At 45.0% G+C, this 20,842-nt stretch overlaps 1 protein-coding gene across 2 annotated transcripts in view; it reads right to left on the bottom strand.

The window, feature by feature from the left end:
- The window catches only part of ANTXR1 (ANTXR cell adhesion molecule 1), a 218,814-nt gene that overhangs the window by 72,013 nt on the left and 125,959 nt on the right, over positions 1-20,842 (bottom strand). For both annotated transcript variants that reach the window (XM_044772614.2, XM_070512010.1), the window contains exon 13: positions 16,521-16,616. In XM_044772614.2, the coding sequence (XP_044628549.1) occupies positions 16,521-16,616 (96 nt within the window). The remainder of the gene's footprint in view (positions 1-16,520; positions 16,617-20,842) is intronic.

The following is a 20,842-nucleotide window of genomic DNA, read 5'->3' on the forward strand; positions in this document are numbered from 1 at the left end:
CACGTGGACACTCTGGGCAGGCAAGCAATCGGGAGCCACTTCTAAGCGATGAGAGGATGAGTGACACTTGGGAGAAAGACAGGGAAGGAGGACAGCCAGGTGGTAGTAAGCAGCCTCTCTTCACTCTCGTCCCCAACTTGCACACCCCATTCTTGAAAGGAAAGCTCTTGCAGTTAATTGGAGTCATTTACAAGGCAGTTCAGCCATTATCTACTGTGACTCCACCATGTCCCTTGGGGGCTCCCTCCTCTCACCCCATGCTTATTATCAGAATTTTGGGTCCCTTACATACAGTCCTTTCCCTTATAGGATTCTGATAAATACAAAGCTCATCACATGTCTTTTGATGTCTTAGCATCAGAGCTGGCCTGGACCACTTTGTGGATGGGTGCTCAGGCATCGCCCACAGGACCAGTTCCTTAATCTTCCAATTGGACAGCTCTCCTGGCTGTGGGCCAGGCTGCCTACCTGGCATCAATTTCTTCTTCACTTCTCCGTACTAAGCACATATCTCCTTTGATTTGATGATTATCCTAGTGCCTCATTTGGGCTCTGATCGCACTGCTGCTGCCCACCATTATCTGTAACGTCATCTGTATGCTGAGACAGGCTACTGACTTCTGGCTCTATTTACATCAGCTAGGGGACTGAGATTCCAGTCATCTAAACGGACAGTATTCAATTCATTAAGAGTCAGAGGCTAAGGCCTCCAGGGTTTCAAACTATCATTTCATCTGCCTACACTTCCTGGCCACTGTGGGAAGCCTGCTGAAGGTCTTTGGAAAGCATGGAGCCATGATTCTGCTCACCCACTCAACACTGGCTCCGAATTCCTTCAGGGAATCTCTGGGAAGGCAATCACTGCCCAACGCTGACTTCCCATCACCCCAGAGGCAGTGGTGATTTTAAAGTGGGAAATGCCTGGAAACTGGAGGGAGAGAGGGATGAAAAGCTTGGGACAGTGATATGGAATGCATCTCTTCTCTTAGGGCAGGTTTAGGGAGGGGAGTGGGAGGGCGAGCAGGATATTTGGGAACACAGACAGATGTTGACAAGAGTGCGTGTATGGTAAGTACCCTAGGCATACACAGGTTTGGTGCAGAGCCACTAGGCTTTTGTCTTCACATGCTACCAGCTTCCTCTCTCGCTGCATGGAAGCCGTAGTATAATTTTCAGATGTGAACCCCAGATCTGCCTTTTTCTGACTGTGGGGATTTGACAGGTTTCTGAACCAACCTGAGCTCCACCGTCCTCATCTGTTAAATGGAAGCAATAACATTAACCTTACAGGAATCGAGTCATGATGAGCAATGATGTTTGCAAAACATCTCCTGTAGAGTGGATGCTCAATAGACGGTGCGTACTATTATTATTCTCCTTTCCCTTTCTTCTTGTCTCTGTCTCTTGCCTTTGTTACATCTTTAACAAATGTTTCACTTAATCTCCTGTGTGTACTAAATGATTACCTAGGGCAATTGCCAGATGGAGCAGCCTAGAAGCCAGAGCTTCATAAAATGAGTCAGACAAGAGGCTGGCATTCAGACTGTGGCCAGGGCTCTCAAGGGGTCAGCAGCAATGTGTTCCACCACACATGTGCAGGCACACCATGTCAGCTTGGAAGTGCAGCTCCCAGGGAGCCACGACTCAGACCAACCCACCTGTGGGTTACTGTTCAATGTAACTTACTGACTATTTATTGAATTCTACATCCAGCAGTGTCCCAAGGGGCACCCAGAAGACAACGCCAAAATACACAATTTATTTAATCAGAGGCAGAGTATTTTGTAATCCAGATTCCATGCTGACACACTGTAAATTGGGCACCTGAGCTTCTGGAAAAATGCCACCATGTTCAGGTAAGCAGGATTTTGGCACCTCCAGTCTGGCCTCATTGGTTGGGTGTCTGGCTATATTCAGCAGGAATGAGGAAGAAGTCTTCCTGTTGCTTCAATTCCCCCCCACCACTAGTCTTCCCCTGGGGGCAGGGAGCAGCTCGCCTATAGGATGGCAAGAGAGCATTTCAAAGTACGATCCAGACAGGCTAAGTTGAAGTCATGAAATGATTATTCCAAGCCTTGAAGCTGGATGGGCTGTCTGCGAGTGAGCCAAACCCTTGTGCCAAGATTAGCACGTGGGCCACCCAAAGGAATGCCATGAGCACAGGGACACGTCAGCCCTCTCCACTTCACCCTCCAGAGGGCCAGAACCCATGTTGCCTCGAAGAGCAGTTGGGCAACAGCTTGCACTGCCCTTGGGCCTACAGCACCACTGCAGCCATGCTGTCTGCAGAGAGACCCAGGGCTCACAGGATAAAATGCAAACTTCCCCACCCTCCACAAGCCTGCATGATGTGGCCCCACCACCTTTCCACCTCCCCCCTTTCTACCCTCCCCTTCACTTTCAGCACTCCTTCCCCCCGGTCCCCTTCCTGTTCCTTCCATGCACCCATTGCTTCTCACTTGTCTCCTGCCTAAATGCTTGCTATCCCTCCCTGCTCTGTCTACACACCTGCACACACCCTAGGTAACACTTATTCATCAGACAGATCACCAGTAAATGCACCTCCCCTGGAAAGTTGCCTGTGACCTCAAAAAGGCAAGGAAGTTGCCCATGACCTCAAAGGGCACGTACCCTTTATGGGGTCTCACATAACCCAGGGTCATTTGTAGCACTTCCTCCTCCCAGATGATAGCTACCCTGGCTCACTAGACATTTCATTTAAAGTGGTAAGTGAGGTCAACATGCTGCATGAGGTGCAGGACACCAGGCCTGGCTCTCCCCTCATGGTCCCCTGCTGTCTCTGTCACCACAACTTCACATTTCTCCTCCTTATCTTTCCTATCTCTTCACTCTCTCACAGTGGTTGGTTATAGGCTAAGCTGTACAAGCTCATGTTAGACAGATGCTCATCTTAGGACATGAGAAGTGGGACAAAAACAGGGGACTTCTTTTTTGGCCCCCTTTCTTCTTAAATTGTGTCTAGTGTCTCAATGTCCTTCTGGCATGAGCTGTATGAGGAGTACCTCCTGTAACTTCCTCTACACCAAAGACGTTTTCTTGGCATCGCCACTTCTGTTGTCCAGGCAAACTCCAACAGAACTGCTTAAGATAACTATCCCATTAACAACATTAGGCACTTGCCCTCTAATCTAAATTAGTTCAGTAGTATTAAACTTTATTGAGTATCAGTGTTGCCTGGAGGACTTAAAAACCAGGTTTCTGGGCCGCATCCCTGGGTTTCTCCATTAGTAGGTCTGGAACAGGGTCCTTGCGTTTCTAACACGTGATGTTCCCAAATGGTACTTATGCTGCTGGTCCATGGACCACACTTTGAGAACTATGAATTAGCTTATTTCTAACAATCCTATACCTCAATTAGATATGTGGGGGTATGTTTTGACTCAAGTCAGACATTCCTCTGAGTACTCTGTTGAGAGTTGCTTATGGCTGATTAGAAACACCAGCTCTGAAGTGTTTTAGTCTAAAAATTACGGTGTCCCTGCTCTATTGTCAGGAACTATGTGGTCTCCGTTGTTCATGTGTCCCCATGTGGGGAAGACAAAGAACTGTTTCTGGAGGGAACTCTAAGTTCTGCTGACAGGCACTCTCTTGCTTCCCTTGGTGAGAATTTGTGCTCATCTGTGTGCAGGGCTGGCATGACCCGGATTCCTGGATCCAACCCTGAAGTAATCCCAGCTGGATAGTTCCCTGGGAGTTAGGGACACAGATATTATCTTTCATTGTCTGCACCATTGGCAGTTAACTGACTGAACTGTATTTGCATCTCTTTCTTCTGCACTGGACTCTAAGCCTCTCGAATACATCGTCATACTTGGTCAAGCTGACACGTAGTCAGTGCTTGTTACTCAGTCACTATTTCTGGAATCATTGAGTGTGCATTCCTATAAAGGAAAAGGTAAAGAGAGCATTCCTGATTATTCTAAACTTCCTTGCCTCTCACTTCTCGTCTCTCAACCGTCCATATAAATGTTTCTTTAGTAATTAATATGCTAACAATCCCAACTGCCAAGAGTGGGTTGTGACCCTTGGTGTATCATGGGGATCTCATTAGAGTCATAGGTTGAGCTTACGGTTAATAACAGTAACTTATTGGACACCATCTTATACCCTATTCTATTCCGGAACCCCAGCCTTCAAGTAAATTTACTTGCACTGTGGTTTAAGATCCTATTTTCCAGCTTGGTGTCCCAAACTAAATTTCTAAGAAGGCTTCCTGAAAATCTGAGTATGACATGTGCAATTTCTTTTGTTGTACAACTGGAATGTAACATGTGAATTTGTTCGTATGTGATAGGTAAACTGGGCAATAAAATCACTAAACTGTGAAATCGTGTTGGCTCACAATGTGATTTTTTTCACAAGGTAAAGAAGAATGTGATATATGTATTTTAGTTTTTGTGGTTGTGGTAAAATTCACACAGCATAACATTAACCATTCAAAAGTGTGAGGTGATTATATTTGGTGCCACTGAGTAACATCAGGTGAATGTGAAGATGTTGCCCAGATGCCAGTAGTGACCTGGGAGGAATGCACAAAACCCACACACACCTCATCTGCTTTCTCACTTCCATTTACCCTTGTGCGATGTAAGTCTATATGGCGCTCCTGAGCTTGTGTACTTTTCTACATGAAAGCATTTACTGTAGCATCCTCAACATGAATGTGTGCCCTGGTTCTAAGAATCCAGGAACTAAATGAAGGAGGAAAGCCTTAAGCTTGTAGAGGAGAAGCTTGAGAAGATGGGATACCGTCTGAGAGAGCAACGGGAGTAAAGGAACCGACAGCGAGCTCCATCAGAGACCACACTGAAGAACCAGAATAAAAGAGACTAGAACTCACAGGAGCCATCATTTGCTTAAGGGGGTTAGAAGCATGTGCCATGGATGGGAGAAAAGGCGATGATGCTGAGGGCAGCGGAAGAGGGCTTTCATGGCGTTCGGTCCTATTGGGAACCACACAAATAGCTCTTTTTGTTATGAAAAGAGGAACCTGGCAAAACAACAAAAGCTGGATTTCTATTTTAAGCTGGTGCAGAAGGAATAACAAGACGATGAGTCACAGCCAGCCACCTCTGTTGTCGTGACACTTCGTCCTAAGAATGTCCTTCCTTCCGTCCCGTCTCTGTAACTCAAAGCCACAGTGCTACATCATACTCATATCCACCAGGAAACTAGGTGTTTATTTTTTAAAAATCAAAGTAAAGTGTTATATTTACTGTAATATAATTTTAATTAAGAATTTAAGATGCTTGAAATGGCAGAAGTTTTGAGTTTATTATTAATTTTTAAAAGTGGATTGTTTTATTAGACTCTGCAGTTTTATTTTACTTATTTATTTTTTTTGAGGAAGATTAGCCCTGAGCTAACATTTGCCGCCAATCCTCCTCTTTTTGCTGAGGAAGACTGGCCCTGAGCTAACATCCGTGTCCATCTTCCTCTGCTTTATATGTGGGATGCCTGCCACAGCATGGCTTAATAAGCAGTGCATAGGTCCAGGCCTATAGGATCCGAACCAGCAAACCCCAGGCCACCAAACTTAACTGCGTGAACTTAACCGCTATGCCACTGGGCCAGCCCCTAGACTCCAGAGTTTTAAATGTTCTACTCTGAACCACTTTCTCCCATTAGTCCTGTTATTTTCATGGGACCAAAATTCCATAATACTGTGGTATTTTTAGGAACACACTTCATGTTATAGGAGAATGGAGGCTTTCAATGTACCTGCTACTTAACAACTATTCTTAACTTTGAAGAGAGCAAAGGAAAGGTTGCTGACAGGGCCTAACTTCCTCATCTAATTTCCGGTCTTTTGTGCTTTCCCTGTGTATAGTGAAACCCCAAGAAGTCTGAGTAATAATCTTTGTTGGGTGTTTGGTAATTTTGGATTGTGAGCTCATGTGTGGTTTGCATTTACCTATGGGAATCCTATGACGATTCAGTTGAGAGACCAACCTGCCAGAGAGGATTCAAGTTTCCTTCTACAGATAGATTCCTAAGCACTTCCAAACTGTGACCACTTTTCCTCAGCTTGCAATCGACAGAACCCAAAGTAGTATGCGTTTGAACTCTAACTTTGAGAGGTTACAGTTCTGAATTCTTAGGGGTGCACACACACACACACACACACACACCCAAAACTTGTAGCCCATCCTTTCACTCATGTTCCCAACTTTAGGCAGAAGGCTCAATTCCAACTCCCAAACTTTTAAACCAAATGTCTACTTTATTTCGGTCTGACAATCTCCCATAGGACGGCCACTGCTTTAGGGTCAGCTAACCATCTGATTTCCAGATCCTTCTTTATTTTAGCCCTGGGAATGTCTCCTATTTTCTTCTGAGCCTGGCTATGCATTTACAACACTTTTATTATATTTTTTTTTCCCAGGAGATTTTTGGTTTTTGTTTTGCTACGTAGTCCACTGTATTACCAATCAAGAATAATTGACTTTTCACAACTGATTACCTCTTCCATGCTCAGAGAAGTTAGCTCAAATAAATGTTGTATTTAGATGGATACAGCTTTTCTGAGGCTTTGATTTAAAACACTGCATATCCTGGGACTTCTGGGCTGATCTCTGAATGCCAGCTCCTTGGCTGCCTCCCTGGTCTTATAGGTTCTGTGTGAGGAGGAGCCATCAGAAAAGAGCTGTGTAGAGAAGAAATGCCAATCCAGATCTGAAAAGCCATCTAACAAGGGCTTTCAAATCACAGACAGAAGGGGATGCTTGCTCTCACGCTTTACATTTTAGACTTCCATTCTGATTCTCAAACCTTATAATAAATGTCCTTCTAATTAAAGCTAAGAAACAAGGGAAAAAAGGCAACTTGATGTGGAAAACATCCAGGAAGTATGAGATGCTGGCTGATGGCAGAGAAATGAATCCTTTGACTATGCAAACAGTATAAATTTAACAGAAACCTCACAGCTGATTGGAGTGGGTGAGTGCTGGCCAAGTACTGCCTGCATCCAGCAATTCTATACTGTAAAAGTTTAGCAAAGGCTAGTGCCAAGGGTGTTGATCTAGAATGTACTACAAGAAGTTTTCAAAGAAATGAGCTCAACTTTTTTTTTTTGCATTTGGAACTCAAATTTCAAATAATTTTTGGCCTCTCATCTCATCTCCCTTAAGACTGAGACTATTTAAAAGGCCAAATTCATCATTATCTAAAAGGAGAGTAATGGCAGGAATTTTAACATTAGTTGATAAGGCCTAAGTGATTTACATGGTAATTTAAAAGGATAGCTGTGCATATTCTCCCTTAGATGATATGTCAGTGTCACTGCAAAACTCTACTAAGTGAGACAGTCAAAAAAATCCGTGAATTCAGATTCATTCAGACCAGGAATGTCTGGTCTGCCTGGATTATGGTCAAGGTGATTCCAGCCACTAGCGGTGCCTACTGGACCTGAGCAGGGCGCACAGGAAACAAGGATGTGTGGATGATGTCCACAGTATGTTCAAGCTTGCTGGCATTGATGCAGCCTCTGAGGAGGGCAGGAAAGAGCCTGCACCACAGAACCCAGGAATCTGCTCTTTCAGCTGCTTCAGCATTCTCTAGGATTATGTTTCCCAGTCTTTGGCAGAATACTAGTGTCCTTCCAGATGTCAGTATGTCAATGGGCGGAGGTAGGGATAAGCCAAGGAAGGGTTCCAAGGTCAAAATAAGTTTAGAGATTCACAATGCAAATTATCCTACTAAAGGCTCTGAGAAGTCCTACAGTGAAGACAGTTATTCAACTTAGTTTAATGGTGCCTTCAAACTTATTGTCCAAATCCCCTTTGTTCTGACATGTACCTATTCACATCTTATAGTTACTACTGTTCTGTGGACTTAGTCTGGAAATGCTGCCCCTGATTACTTGCATCATCTAATCCTCAGATGGTTTCGATGTGTAACCAGGTTTGAGCACCACAGGCCAGGGATTCTCAAAGAGGAGGAGTAGATTCACGTAGAGAAGTTAGGGCTATAAGGAAGAAACCTTGGCGTCAATATGGCTCCAATTTTCTAATTTTTCACATGGGGAAATTAAGCTAAAGGATTTGCTCAATCATTTAACTGACAGAGGAGGATATCATATTGGAACTAGTTATCTTTAATGACAGCTTGCTTCTTTCCATTTCACCCAGCAGGCATGAGGATGGTGGTGGGTGGAGAATAAGACAAGATGCAAGGCCAGCCCAGCAGGGTTGAGGGCAAGGTGGAGATGAGATGGACTGGGCGTGTGTGGCATGAGGTGCACAGTCCAGAGTGATGGGCAGGCCATGGCAGAGCTCTGTGTGCTAGGCAGAAATAATCTTGTAAGCTGCAGAGTAAGGAGGGTCCAGATGGGACTGGGTGGAGGCTGGAAAGGGTTCCAGAAAGCATGATGAGCCTAGGCCCAAGATGCCTGGCAAGGGAGCTGCTCTTACTAGTCAGGATTCTATTAAACAAACTGTCAGTAAATCCCTTTGGTGATGTTAGGCTCGGGTGTCTGGCCCTAAAAATTAAATGTTATGCTTAAAGGTGTGGAGAGCATTCTCTGAAGACTTTATTTTTATTTCAATTTAAAGCATATCGAGTTCTTGATTAATTTTTCTCCCTTGCAACCTGTCATTGCAGATGTCCAAGGGGCTTATTTGTTGAACTATTCTTGAAATTCAATAAAGTGAGTTAAACACGATCCTTTATATAAATTCTTTAAAGACTGTTCATAAGATACCTACAAGGCCATTAAAAACAGAAAAAAAGAGAACAGAATTTTGTTCATATAGGGCGGAATTCTGAATGCACTCCCCTGATTGTCTCCCAACAAACTGAATAAAACTTTTTGCCATTATTTGAACAGAAACATAATGATTTGATTTTACCTAAAGAGCATGGTTTAATTAGTTTGATTGCAGAAGAATTGCAACTTTATAGCAGGATGTCTTTTTTCTTTCTATATCATCTTAACCATTTTTAAGCGGACAGTTCAGTAGTGTTCAGTATATTCCTGTTGTTATGTAACCAATCTCCAGAACTTTTTCATCTGGCAAAATATAGCAAAATCTTTTTACCCAGGGTTCCTGATATACCATTAACCTCCCAATAAAATAGGCACATTTCTAAGATTTCATTTAAGAAACTGATATAAATGTTTTTTGTTATATAATATTTGACACATGTATAACATTGCATATAACATACATATAAGTTATGATACATACTAATAATACAAACACCCACGAGACTACCATGCGATACAGTTCCATTGGTTTGTGAGTTCCTTCTGTATCCATTCTCCTTCCCCCAAATGATTTAGCTTTTTAGTTTAGTTTGAAAACATAAATTACATACTAGACACTGTACTTCTTTTTAGGATTAGTTTCTGCGACTAGTTTCTTCTTCCGCTGGAGGAGTTCATAGTTTAGTGTGAGAAATACATATACGAATAAATAGTTCTGATAGAATGAGGAAATCCTCTCATAGATGTGTGAAGAAAGTGCTATGAAAACCAAGTGAGGTTGCAGCTAATTCTCCTCAGATGGGAAAAGTGTGAAGGAAACTACTACGATGGAGTGATCAGCGAGCTGGACTTCGAAGAAAGAGGAATTGTTGACAGAGTAGATAAAGAAGATGAGAATATTTCAGCAAGAGGAAATAATATGGGCAAAGAGATTGTGGTAAATAAGTACATAGTATATTCAAGGTGCCCCAAAGAATAGAGTGTGCCTGGAGATGGCATCCATTTAGCTACTCAACAAACTTTGAGACATACTGAGTAAGAGTTCTGAGCCAGGCATTACGTTATCCTCTGTGGAACTACAACCCTGGCTTCCAAAGCTTATGTCTACAGGAGAAGACTGACAAGCAAACAATTACAACAGCATGATCAGTGTGATGAAGGAAACAGGCACAGGGTACTAAGGGAGTCTATGCATAGGGAGGAGAAGGTTAGCAGTGAGGCTAGAGGAGTAGGTCATGGCTATGTTGAGATAGGTCTACACATGCCAGGTCAAGAAATTTGAAGTCTATTTTAGACACATTGAACAGTCAGAGGATTTTGGGCAGGGAAGTGAGCAGGACCATGACCCGCTAACTTTTCTTTAAAGGAAAATTCTCTCCAGTGAAGGTGAGAAAGACTAAGAGACCAGTTAGAAAGTTATTGGAATAGTTCAGGTGGGAGATGCAGCATCCTAGACTAAGGCAATGACATTCATTCATTCCAAAACTCTTTATTAAATAGCTACTCTGTGCCAGGTATTGTGCTTTTGCTGGGATAGAGCGTGCAGGTGGATATGACAGATAAGACTGGGTGTGAGAGAAGAGGATGCTGTGTAGACAACTCTGACATGAGACAAGACAAGGAGTGACAGAAAGAGGCATCAGCAATCACTCTGCAGTCTCTAGTTTGGGCAGCTTGAAGAATGGTGAATAGCAGTGCATCCATTGGTGAAGAGCAGATTTAGGGGATAATGTGATGAGTTTAGTTTGAGACACATTGAGGGTGAAATGCCTACAATTGAGATGCCCACTTGGTCCCTATACAATGGGCCTGGTCCTCTGGAGCCAAGGCCAGCGATGGGTGGACACATTAAGTAGCCATCAGCATATCTGTTGTAGTTAAAGTCATGGGAGCTGGTGATATGGCCTGAGTAGAACATGTAGAGAAGGCCAAAGTCAATCTTGGAGACCAACAGGTGAGTAGCAGAAGAAGAGCCAAGAAGGAGACAGGGAAAACCTGAAGAGACATGTAGAAGGCTCTGTAGAAGCCAGAAGAGGAAAGAGTTTGAAGGAGAAGAGGTCAACAGCGCTTACTGCTGAAAGAGCACAAGTAGAGAGAGGAGCAAGCAGAGACCATTGACCGGGGAGATGAGATGGACTAGAGAAACAATGGCGACGGAGGTCAGAGTGTAGTGGGCTGAAGACTAAATGGGAGGGATTGGGGACAGTCTACTCTGCAAAGAAGTTTGCAGATGAAAGGAAGGCAGAGATAAGAGAGTAGCTTGAAAGAGAAAGAAAGTATGGACATTTTTAAAGATTCAAGGAGGCTGGCATGCTTTTGTAAGCAGAGGGGAGGAAGATAGTGGAAAAGAAAAGATGAAGATACCGCAGGCAGAGACGAAGTGAGAGCGAACAAAATGAAGAACACAAGTGGAAGGAGAGGGAGGAGGGGCAGGACTGCGTCTGAGGGGAGGGGAGGTTGGAGGAGGACATAAGCATAAGAGTTGCTTGAAGTGGAAGGGTTCCACTCTGTCACAGAGACAGAAGAGCAGGTTATCTACTGACGGTAAAGGGGTCTGGGACAGGGATCTCCAGGAGAACAGTAACAGTTTGGGAGAGAGACTGCAAGGGTGGAATCTGGGGCTCCATAAGGATGAGGTATAAGTGTGCTAAGCAGTGCTGAGGCCTCATAAACGTGCAGTGGCCCCAGTCAACACGCTTGGGCAATTCTCCTCTGAAGTGGGTGGCGTCTTGGGAGTAGGAGAGGAGAATACAGACAGTTGCTTGGTCTAGGTGTAGGGATGGGCAGGGCAAGTGGGGTGAGAGTTAGGGAACAGAGGGTGTTCATGAGAGTGTCAACATGGGGTCAGTAGATTAATAGACCAGGCAGGCATTTGTTCTATGCCCCAGATTTTTGATTTGGAGGAGCCAGTCCCTATTGCTGATCAGAATCTATCAGTGTCTTGCTACCTGCTGAAATTTAGCAGCGTTGATGGCCTTTGCCTGTGTACATGAAGCTACCAGCCTAGCTGGGCTACAGGCTCACATCAGGGCACTGGCTGGGATGTAGGCTCACATACCTCTTGGCTGGGATGATGGTAGACTCTTGGCTGCCTGAATTTTCTAGAACAGCATAGTGCCCTAATGTTACTGATTCATTGTTGATCTCTTCTCTCTACACATTCAAGCCATTCATAACATTTACTCTTCTAATACATTTCAATTCTTTTTTTCATGATCCTCTTCTCATTCAGATTTTCTAGTCTCCCTCTTTTTGAAGTTCAACTTAGAGATTTCAATAATATTGGACCGAACTTATGAGTAGATGGAGTGGCCAGGGCAGGACTTAAAGCGTTCTGGGAATGCCTCTTGTGGAACTGACAGGGCCTTATCTTTTCTGGTAAACAACTGAACACTTGAATTTGCTTTTTTTTAATTAATTTATTTTTCTTGAGGAAGACCAGCCCTGAGCTAACATCTGCCAATCCTCCTCTTTTTGCTAAGGAAGACTGGCCCTGAGCTAACATCTGTGACCATCTTCCTTTACTTTATATGTGGGATATCTATCACAGCATGGCTTGCTGAGCAGTGCCCTGTCCACACCCGGGATCCGAGCTGGCGAACCCTGTGCCGCTGAAGTGGAACGTGCACACTTAACCGCTGCGCCACCGGGTCGGCCCCTTGAATTTGCTTTTTGAAAATGCAAATAAGCCCAGGGTGCATGGTCCAATGCATGTCTCCCCTTCAATGTGGGTGTTTTTGTGCCAATGAATAAATGTAGAAGCCATTTAATTCTAAACCTTTGAAGCCAAATGTTTACCTGGGGATACCAAAGGCCATCTTGGGAAACATTAAAAGGTTTTGATACAGAATCTAGCCAATTCTCTCCCTCTCTCTCATTTATTACTGATAGGTTATACTCTGCTATGTAGGCAATAAATTAACCCAGGTTCCAAGTAGCTGGAAGGTAAGAGCCCAGGTGGGAGTGGCTGGTGTCCCTTAGGAAAGGCAAAGCACAACGGGTAGCACCAGTCACTCTCACCTTTCAGATTTCCTCTTCCAGACTGGGCCAGCAGGTAATGAGAGGATGCTGAGGCAGAGGGCAGGCCTGAGAGTAACCGCTATGCCTGTTCTGGTCATGCTGGTTGTTCCATTTAAAAATGCTGTTTATGATTAGTAAATAGTGACCTGAGTGCCTGCCCTTCTACCCTCTCGTCTGCCACCCTGCAGGACTTGGTGGACTGTCTCCCATCTCTGCCCCAATCCAGCCACTAAATGGTTCATTTTTGGCTCAGTTGAGGTGTGGGACCTTGCAGGTTGTTACATGTTTTGAATATCACTTCTGGACAGAACTTTGCAGAAGGGGGAGGAAGGGACCGCAGACACAGCCTCATGCACTCCACATCTTGCAGGCCCTTTCTGCTCTCTGGCTATTTCCCACCATCGAGATGCTGCTTTGGTACCAGGTCATGGGGCATTTCCCACACTTGGCCAGGGCAAGGAGAATGAGAGACGAAGGTTTCAGGACCATGATTTACAAGGAAACCCTCTGCTAGTCCCAGAACTGTGGCGGGGTGCTGTCCCTCGGGAGAGTGACTTCCTGCATCCTCTGAACCAGGATCCTGGGGGGGGCAGGTGATGTTTGTCCTCCTTCCTGCACACTCCCTTAGAAAACATATGACTTTATCCTGTCCCCCTCAGAACATCATCACTCATCAAGGATGCCAGTGATCAACAAGTAGTTTTTGGGGGCACCCCGAGCATCAGAGCCCTGGCCAGCTTTCGGAAACAGGGGTAGGGCAGTGTTTATAGACATCATAAACAGGAAGATTAATCTCTAAGATCTTCCCTTGTAAAGAAATCCTTTGGGACTTACAAAATCAGACATTAGGACATTTTGGCTGCCTTCCAAAGCAACAGGGACTTAACGAGATAAATTCATTGAAAAATATTTTGAATATTGCAAAACAATCTGGCCTTGGGTGACACTGCTTCCAAGAATGAAAGGCATTAATTAAGAGACATTTCCCTGAAATTAAAACCATAATAAGATATCACCTCACACCTGTTAGGATGGCTATCATCAAAAAGATAAGAGAGAAATGCAGGTGAGGATGTGGAGAAAAGGGAAGCTTTGTGTACTGTTGGTCAGAATGTAAATTGGTACAGCAGCTATGGAAACAGTATGGAGGTTCCTCAAAAAACTAAAAATGGAACTTCCATTTGATCCAGCAATCTCACTTCTGGGTATTTATCTGAAAGAAACAAAATCACCATCCTGGAGAGATATGTGCTCTCCCATGTTTGCTGCAACATTATTTACAACAGCTAAGACATGGAAACAACTTATGTGTCCATTGACAGATGAATGGATAAAGAAAATGAAATACTATTCAGTCACGAAAAGGAAGGAAATCCTGCCATTTGTGGCAACATGGATGGACCTTGAGAGCATTACGCTAAGTGAAATAAATCAGGCAGAGAAAGACAAATGCTGTATGATCTCACTTATATGTGGAATCTAAAAAAACCAAACTCTAGAAACAGAGATCAGATTTGTGGATACCAGAGGTGGGGGCAGGTGGGAGGTGGGGAAATTGGGTGAAGGTGGTCAGAAGATACAAACTTCCAGTTATAAGATAAATTCTGGGGATCTAATACACAACATGATGACTATATTAACAATACTGCATTGTATAGTTGCTAAGAGAATAAATCTTAAAAGTTCTCATCATAAGGAAAAAAATTTGTAACTACATAAGGTGATGGATATTAACTAAACTTATTGTGGTAAACACTTTGCAACATACACGTAACAAATCATTGTCGTATACCTTAAACTTATACAATGAAATATGTCATTATATCTCAGTAAAACAGGAAAAAAATGAGACATTTCCCACCAATATAAATTTAATGACATACAGCACAGTAATATATTCCCTATTATAGTAAATATTTTTTAATATTAATAATAATGATACTACAAGCACTTACTCTATGCAAGGTACTATTCTAAGCATTATATATATAAACTCCTCTAATCTTCACTGTCTATCTATGAAGTCAGTACTCTTATTGTGCTCATTATACAAATGAGGAAACTGGGGCACAGAGTGGTTAAGTAACTTGCCCGAGATCACACAGCTAGTGAGTGGTGGAGCACTGCCTGGCTTTTCTATTGTTCCTAGCTGTCCCTACCCAGATAGTCATCAAAGGGACTAGGTGAACAAGGGTGATGCCTGCTACAATAGAAGCCCTGGTGTTCACTGCCTGCCGCCGCCATCACCCCTGGCCACCCTCTTCCTTAAGAACCCAATGCAAGGTTTTCCCGCCGAGAATTCCAGACTTGAAAATATGCTTGTTTTTAAATCACCATAGAAAACACTCTGGCTGACTCATGGGGTTTTTTTCACCCTCAAAATAAAATGGTTGTGCAGCCTTAAGTATTTAAAACAACATTTAGCTTTCGGGGCTGTCGTGGTAAGAATCTGTTTAAAATCTTAGTGACATCGGTCCAGTCTGGACTGCACTAATTGAGCCGAGTCTTGCACTTGTCCTGGATCCCTCCTCGCACACATGTTCTTGTCGGCTGCAAGTCGTCTCTTTCCCTGAGCACCCAGAGGCTTCCGCTGGTGCAAGAGCCTCTTTCTTTCCAGAAGCCCCTGCCACATGGATCCGCATCCTGGCCAAGTTTCTCATCTCAGTCATGTACCACCTGTTTAAAATGTCATTCGAAGGCTTTTCCCCCTCGTTCTCAAGTCTAGCGCTCCATGAGTCTTTGGGTTTTGTTCAGCTCAGTTCTACACACAGATGTGAGTCCTCATGCACTGCGTGCTAAATGCTGGCGTTTTGGAGATAAAATGAAGACAAGCTGTTGCCTGGAGAGGCTCACTGTCTGTTTTCCCCTGCTGGACCCTCCACGGAGGAACTAAGACGCCACGGCAGCAGAGCGGCGCTCACTTCAGACTCGCCTGGGTGTGCAGTGCATGTTCTGACTGCACAAAAGCAGGGCATGTGCTAGAACTAGACAGGTGAGAGCTAGCGTTTTTTCTTCATAGGATATTACTTTGTTTGGGCTTTTCCAAGTCCAGGGGCCAGGGACTAGAAATTGATAACGAGGCACATATCATTTTGGCACAGCAGGTGATGGCAGGTTATTCCAGTCCCTAAGCTATTTGGGGTGACATTGGCCAGAGCTATGCAGTGGTTCCAGGTGATAATGATGGGGAGAAGGCAGATCCGTATTGATCTTGTAGCTGAAGTGCTTAGACCAGTGCTGGGCACACAGTAGGTGCGTCCTATACATGTTAGCTAAAAGTAATGAAATAAAGGTAGGTGCCACTCTTTATTCTTAAAAATAAAGAAGCCCAAGGCTCTCCCAGATGAGCAGACTAGTTGCTAAGACCAGGGTGGTTTTGGAAGAGCATCAGCTACCAACAGTCAACGTGTGAGTGTATGTGAGTACACCGTACATACCGTGCCTATGTATTTCTTAACTGTCAAATAACACTCATGATTTACGGTATTCTGTGGATCCTTGCTAAGCACCTCCCCAGCTGTTCCGCCCAAAGGGTGTGCCCATTGGCAATCTCACTCCCTAACCCATATTGACTCTTAATGACTCGTGGTTACATTGATCATGTTAGTGTTTGCCAATTTTGTATAAATTGTATGAAAAATTGAAGATTTGTCCTCAATCTTTGCAGTTTTTCCTCTCCCTCTCCCTCCGCATGGTCCTGTTCCGCTTGCATCACCCTTTGCTTTGAGCAGCTAGAGGCCCGAGATGGGGAGGAGGAGGTTGGGGCACTTACCACGGTGCAGCAGAGGGGCCAGAACCACCAGAGGAGAGCCAGGGCCAGGAGCAGGAACAGGATCAGCAGGGCGATCGCCAGGATGGAGCCATCGGACTGCGGGGCCAAGAGAGAGGGCGGTCAGCAGTGGGGCAGGCCGTGTGCCACCAGCACGCGAGCTTGGGGTAGGGCATGGCAATACCTCCGTTCTCTCTCTCCCTGCACCCCATCCCCAATGTGCAGACTTAAGGCCCAGAGAAGAGCACAGTTTACCAAGCAAACGGCTGAGCCTCTGCCCAGCATTCTGGGCAACACACTCTATGTAGCCAACTCTCACGAGAAATGGACTTGTCTTTCAGCGAGGCCCACTCTTCTCTTTGAACAACATTCTGAACAACCAACCCTGCAAGAGAAAGAGCAGGAGGCTGCCCATGCAACTGGGCGTTGAGATGGCCTACACTGCCCATCTGCCTCTGTACCATCCCCCTCTGCCCGGGACAGCCTCCTGCTCCCTGGGTCTGCTGTCCCTGCCACCACTTGGGCTGGGCTCAGGACAGTTCTACTCAGGATTGCCTGCTCCCCTGAACCCGTTCACATAGATGCATGTTACAAATTCATGAGGCAGAGTCTCGAGCCTGCTGATAGGATGTGATAAAGGGCAGATGGATTCTGGGGAGTGGAGGGTGGAGCAGCTGCCACTGAACCTGGGAGCGGAGGGGTGTGGTGGATGAGTCAACGCTGCTGTCAGATCAAGTGACCCAAGACAAATTATACCCCCTTCAAAACATGCCTCGGCCGGTTCTGAAAACAGACGCGGTTGCTGTGGTCTGAGACGGCTGTTAACTTTTAGCAAACAGAGACCCCAGTCGGTGTCAGCACTGCGGGACTGCTGGCTCAGGAAGCAGACTTAAGGCCCCTTCTCCACTGCCCCCCCAGTGACTGAGTGCGACAGGGTACAACTTTTGGAGGTGGGGGGCAAGGGGCAAATTGTCACAGGTATTAATCATCATAGGTACTCTTTCTGAGTAAAGCTGACAATTCCACTTTTAGTCCAAGAAAATAATCAGGTATGTTTGCACGGATAATAATAATAATAATAATAATAATAAAAAGGAAAACAATCTATATGCTTAACAATTAAGGAATGGCTAATAAGATATTATAGAACTACCACGCAATCAATTACTATGTAGACATTGTGTTTTCAAAAAATATTTAAATGACATGAGAAAACATTCTTGATACAATGAGTGGATTTATGTGTATATGTTGATAGTGAGAGGCAAGGCCTGAGGGATATTTACTAAAATATTGAGTGGTTTTGCTGGTAGTGGGTTTACGGCAACGTTCTTTTTTTAAAAAAAATTCTGTATTTCCTTTGCTTTTTAACATTTCCTACTGAGAAAATAGGCTACTGAACTCATTCTTTAAAAATCTGCAGTGGGGGCTCCCCCCTTTGGTGTCGGAGGTCACCTGGCCCAAGGGTTCTTACTCAGGGTACACACATGGGCTCACGGGGATGGAAGCCTGTGACCCTCTTGAAATGACACCCGAGATCTTTAGTGCATGTGTCTTCAGCGGGGACCATTCACTGCATGATCAGATCAGGTTGGGAGGCCTGTTCAAGGTAACACAGCAGGGTAATGGCAGAGCTGGGACTTGACTCACTCCCACTCTGAGTGCTCAGCGGGGGCTATTTGAAGCTGTTTAAAGGCAGCTCTTACTCCCTGGAATGTCTTTGACCAAAGCCAGGGAACTAAACACCCAGGCGCCCACCAAGCCAAAGCTTGGGAATGCCAGACTGCCCCTGAGGGAGCTGCAGCCTCACAGTGCAGCTGCAGGGCTGGGCAGTGGGTGGGGAGGGGGCACAGGGGCCAGAGGATGGACCTGGCCATGGTAGAGAGGACGCTTCTGGACCCACAACATTTATGCCTGATCTACAGCAGAGAATGATGCTCTCGTAATGACACAAAGAAATCATGTGTGTTTTCCAAATTTATTGTTAGTCAAAGACAACCCTCTTGATTTCTCAGTCTGTACATTGCATGCCCGTAAACTGGAGATAATAAACCCCACCTGGCTCCCTGCATTGTCGACAGGATAAAATGAACTGTAAGATGTAAGCAGACCTGGCCGGGCGATTGGGAGGAAAGCTATCACGTCAAACAGCGAGCTGTAACTCACCCTGCCTCCATTCGCCCATGACAGCAAACATGGTGGGCATTTCAGATCGTAAATCTGCCTGCACTTGGAATACTGAGCGATTTTGGTTACTGAGAGGCTCATTAAACAGCAGTCTTTTAGTATTGAGTTATAATTTGGTAAAGACTACAGATTATATTTATTCACGTTACACTCACTCTCCCCACTCCTGAATTTATTTTTCACTTTGGATGGAGGAACTGAAGTAGAAAGGCTGTATTATGGGGAAATGTTTTTACTTCCTTCTGGAAGAAGAAGCTTTCCTGTGAAGCGGGCAGGTGAAGGACCAGACCCACAAGGGGAAGAGGACGCTTCTACCCTGGGAGAAGACTTCCTGGGTTTGGACAAAGCTACATCTAGCCTTTCTCCAGCCAGCTTGGTCTGCCCTTTCGGAGCCACAGGTCTCCCTGGCTGTAGCCGACCCAGGAAGGGGCAAGGGGCAGCGAGGAGCACTGGGGGAGTGGAAACAACAGGGGCAGGAGCTCCTGGAGGAACTTTCTCCTGTTCTGGAGACAGTCTCCAGATAAAGCCCCCAAATGCACTGCCTGGTTTTTAAGATCTTCCAGCAAATGTTATACACCCAGTGCAGAAGAGATACCATCAGACAGAGGGCATGAATTTCTAACCTTAGACCTGAATTAATGTTTTACTGGGATATAACATGTACACGCATCTTCGGAGGTTCATTCCTGTCTTCATTCAGCGAATGAATTGAGCATCTGTTCTGTGCCCATTGAGCAGACCTTGGGGATACAGGATTAATTCGACAGAACCAAGGTGCTCATAGTGTGCTGAGGGAGATGTATAAACAATTACCCACATGCAGGGGGCTGCGTGTCATTCAACAGCTGTACACCAGCACCTCCTATGTGCCAGGCAATGAACAAAACAGTCTCTATATTTAAAGAGCTTACATTCTGGTGGAATAAGAATAATGATAAGGATGATAATAGTAATTATTACTAGTACAGCTCACATGTATTGAGCACTTACTGTGTGCTGGGGACTGTTGTTTCTATGTACTAACATGCTTTCCATATGTCAGCTCATTTAATTCTCATTAACTTTGTGAATTCAATAGTATTATTTTCCCCGTCTTACGGATAAGAATACAAGGAAGGCAAGGACAGGTGAAGAAACTTGCCTCAGGTCACAGGGAGAAGCCAGAATTGAAACCTGGGCAGTTTGGTTGCACAGCTCACAGGTTTAACCAGCAGGCTATTGCTCTCAGCAAGTGCTAAGAACTGCGTGCCTGGGAAGTGGCACTTCATAGAGGAGGCGACACTGGAGCTCTCGCCCCGCAGGGCCAGGAGAGGTTGGCATTACTGCACAGAAAGGCAAGCACAAACTGCATGGAGGGTAGGTGCAAGGGAGGTGAGGTCCCTTCTGTGAGAGGCCATGCAAATGAAGCCCGGGAGTGTGGCTTCTATCCTGAGTCAAGGGGGACCCTTGGTGACTTTAACCCGGGGCACCGTGATCTGATTTGTTTCTTGGGAAGCAAATGCTGCTGACACTGTAGAGTATGGACCTGCGGAGGGAAACACTGGAGGTCAAAGGCCCAGGTGGAGGGCTGCTGCAATGCTGCCCAGTTCTTTAGGATGACATTTTACAGGGTCACTCCTTCCGAAATGCTTGCATTTTCTTGAATGTTTTCAGTACTAATGTTACTAACAATAGCTAACCATTACTGCATGCTATTTACATTCCTGGCACTATGCTAAGTGCTGTATATGCATTATCTCACTTAACTAAGTGAGCCTGTTACAACTGCCTTGTTGTAGGGACTGAAGTGGGGACTCGCATGGACCTGATTTTATGACATAAAATGAAAGCACGTGCTGACTTGTCCAGCAAACTCTCAGTCTCTGACATCTGCCCTTGCCAGGCAGCCCCTGCGTGTCATTCACCAGAAACTTTCTAAAAGAGACTTCAGAGGGAAAAAAAGCACCAGATAAATTGTCAAAGATTGATTCCTACCACTGTTGTTTTCCTGACAGCCTAAATGTCAGCACAAGTTAAATTCTTATTGTATTTAAAAAAGTGACAGGACCGACCCAGTGGCGTAGTGGTTAAGTTTGTGTGCTCCTGGCAGCCCGGGGTACGTGGATTTGAATCCCAGGCACAGACCTACATACCACTCA

This window comes from Equus asinus, chromosome 6 (genome assembly GCF_041296235.1).
Source record: "Equus asinus isolate D_3611 breed Donkey chromosome 6, EquAss-T2T_v2, whole genome shotgun sequence".
NCBI classification, from domain to species: domain Eukaryota; kingdom Metazoa; phylum Chordata; class Mammalia; order Perissodactyla; family Equidae; genus Equus; species Equus asinus.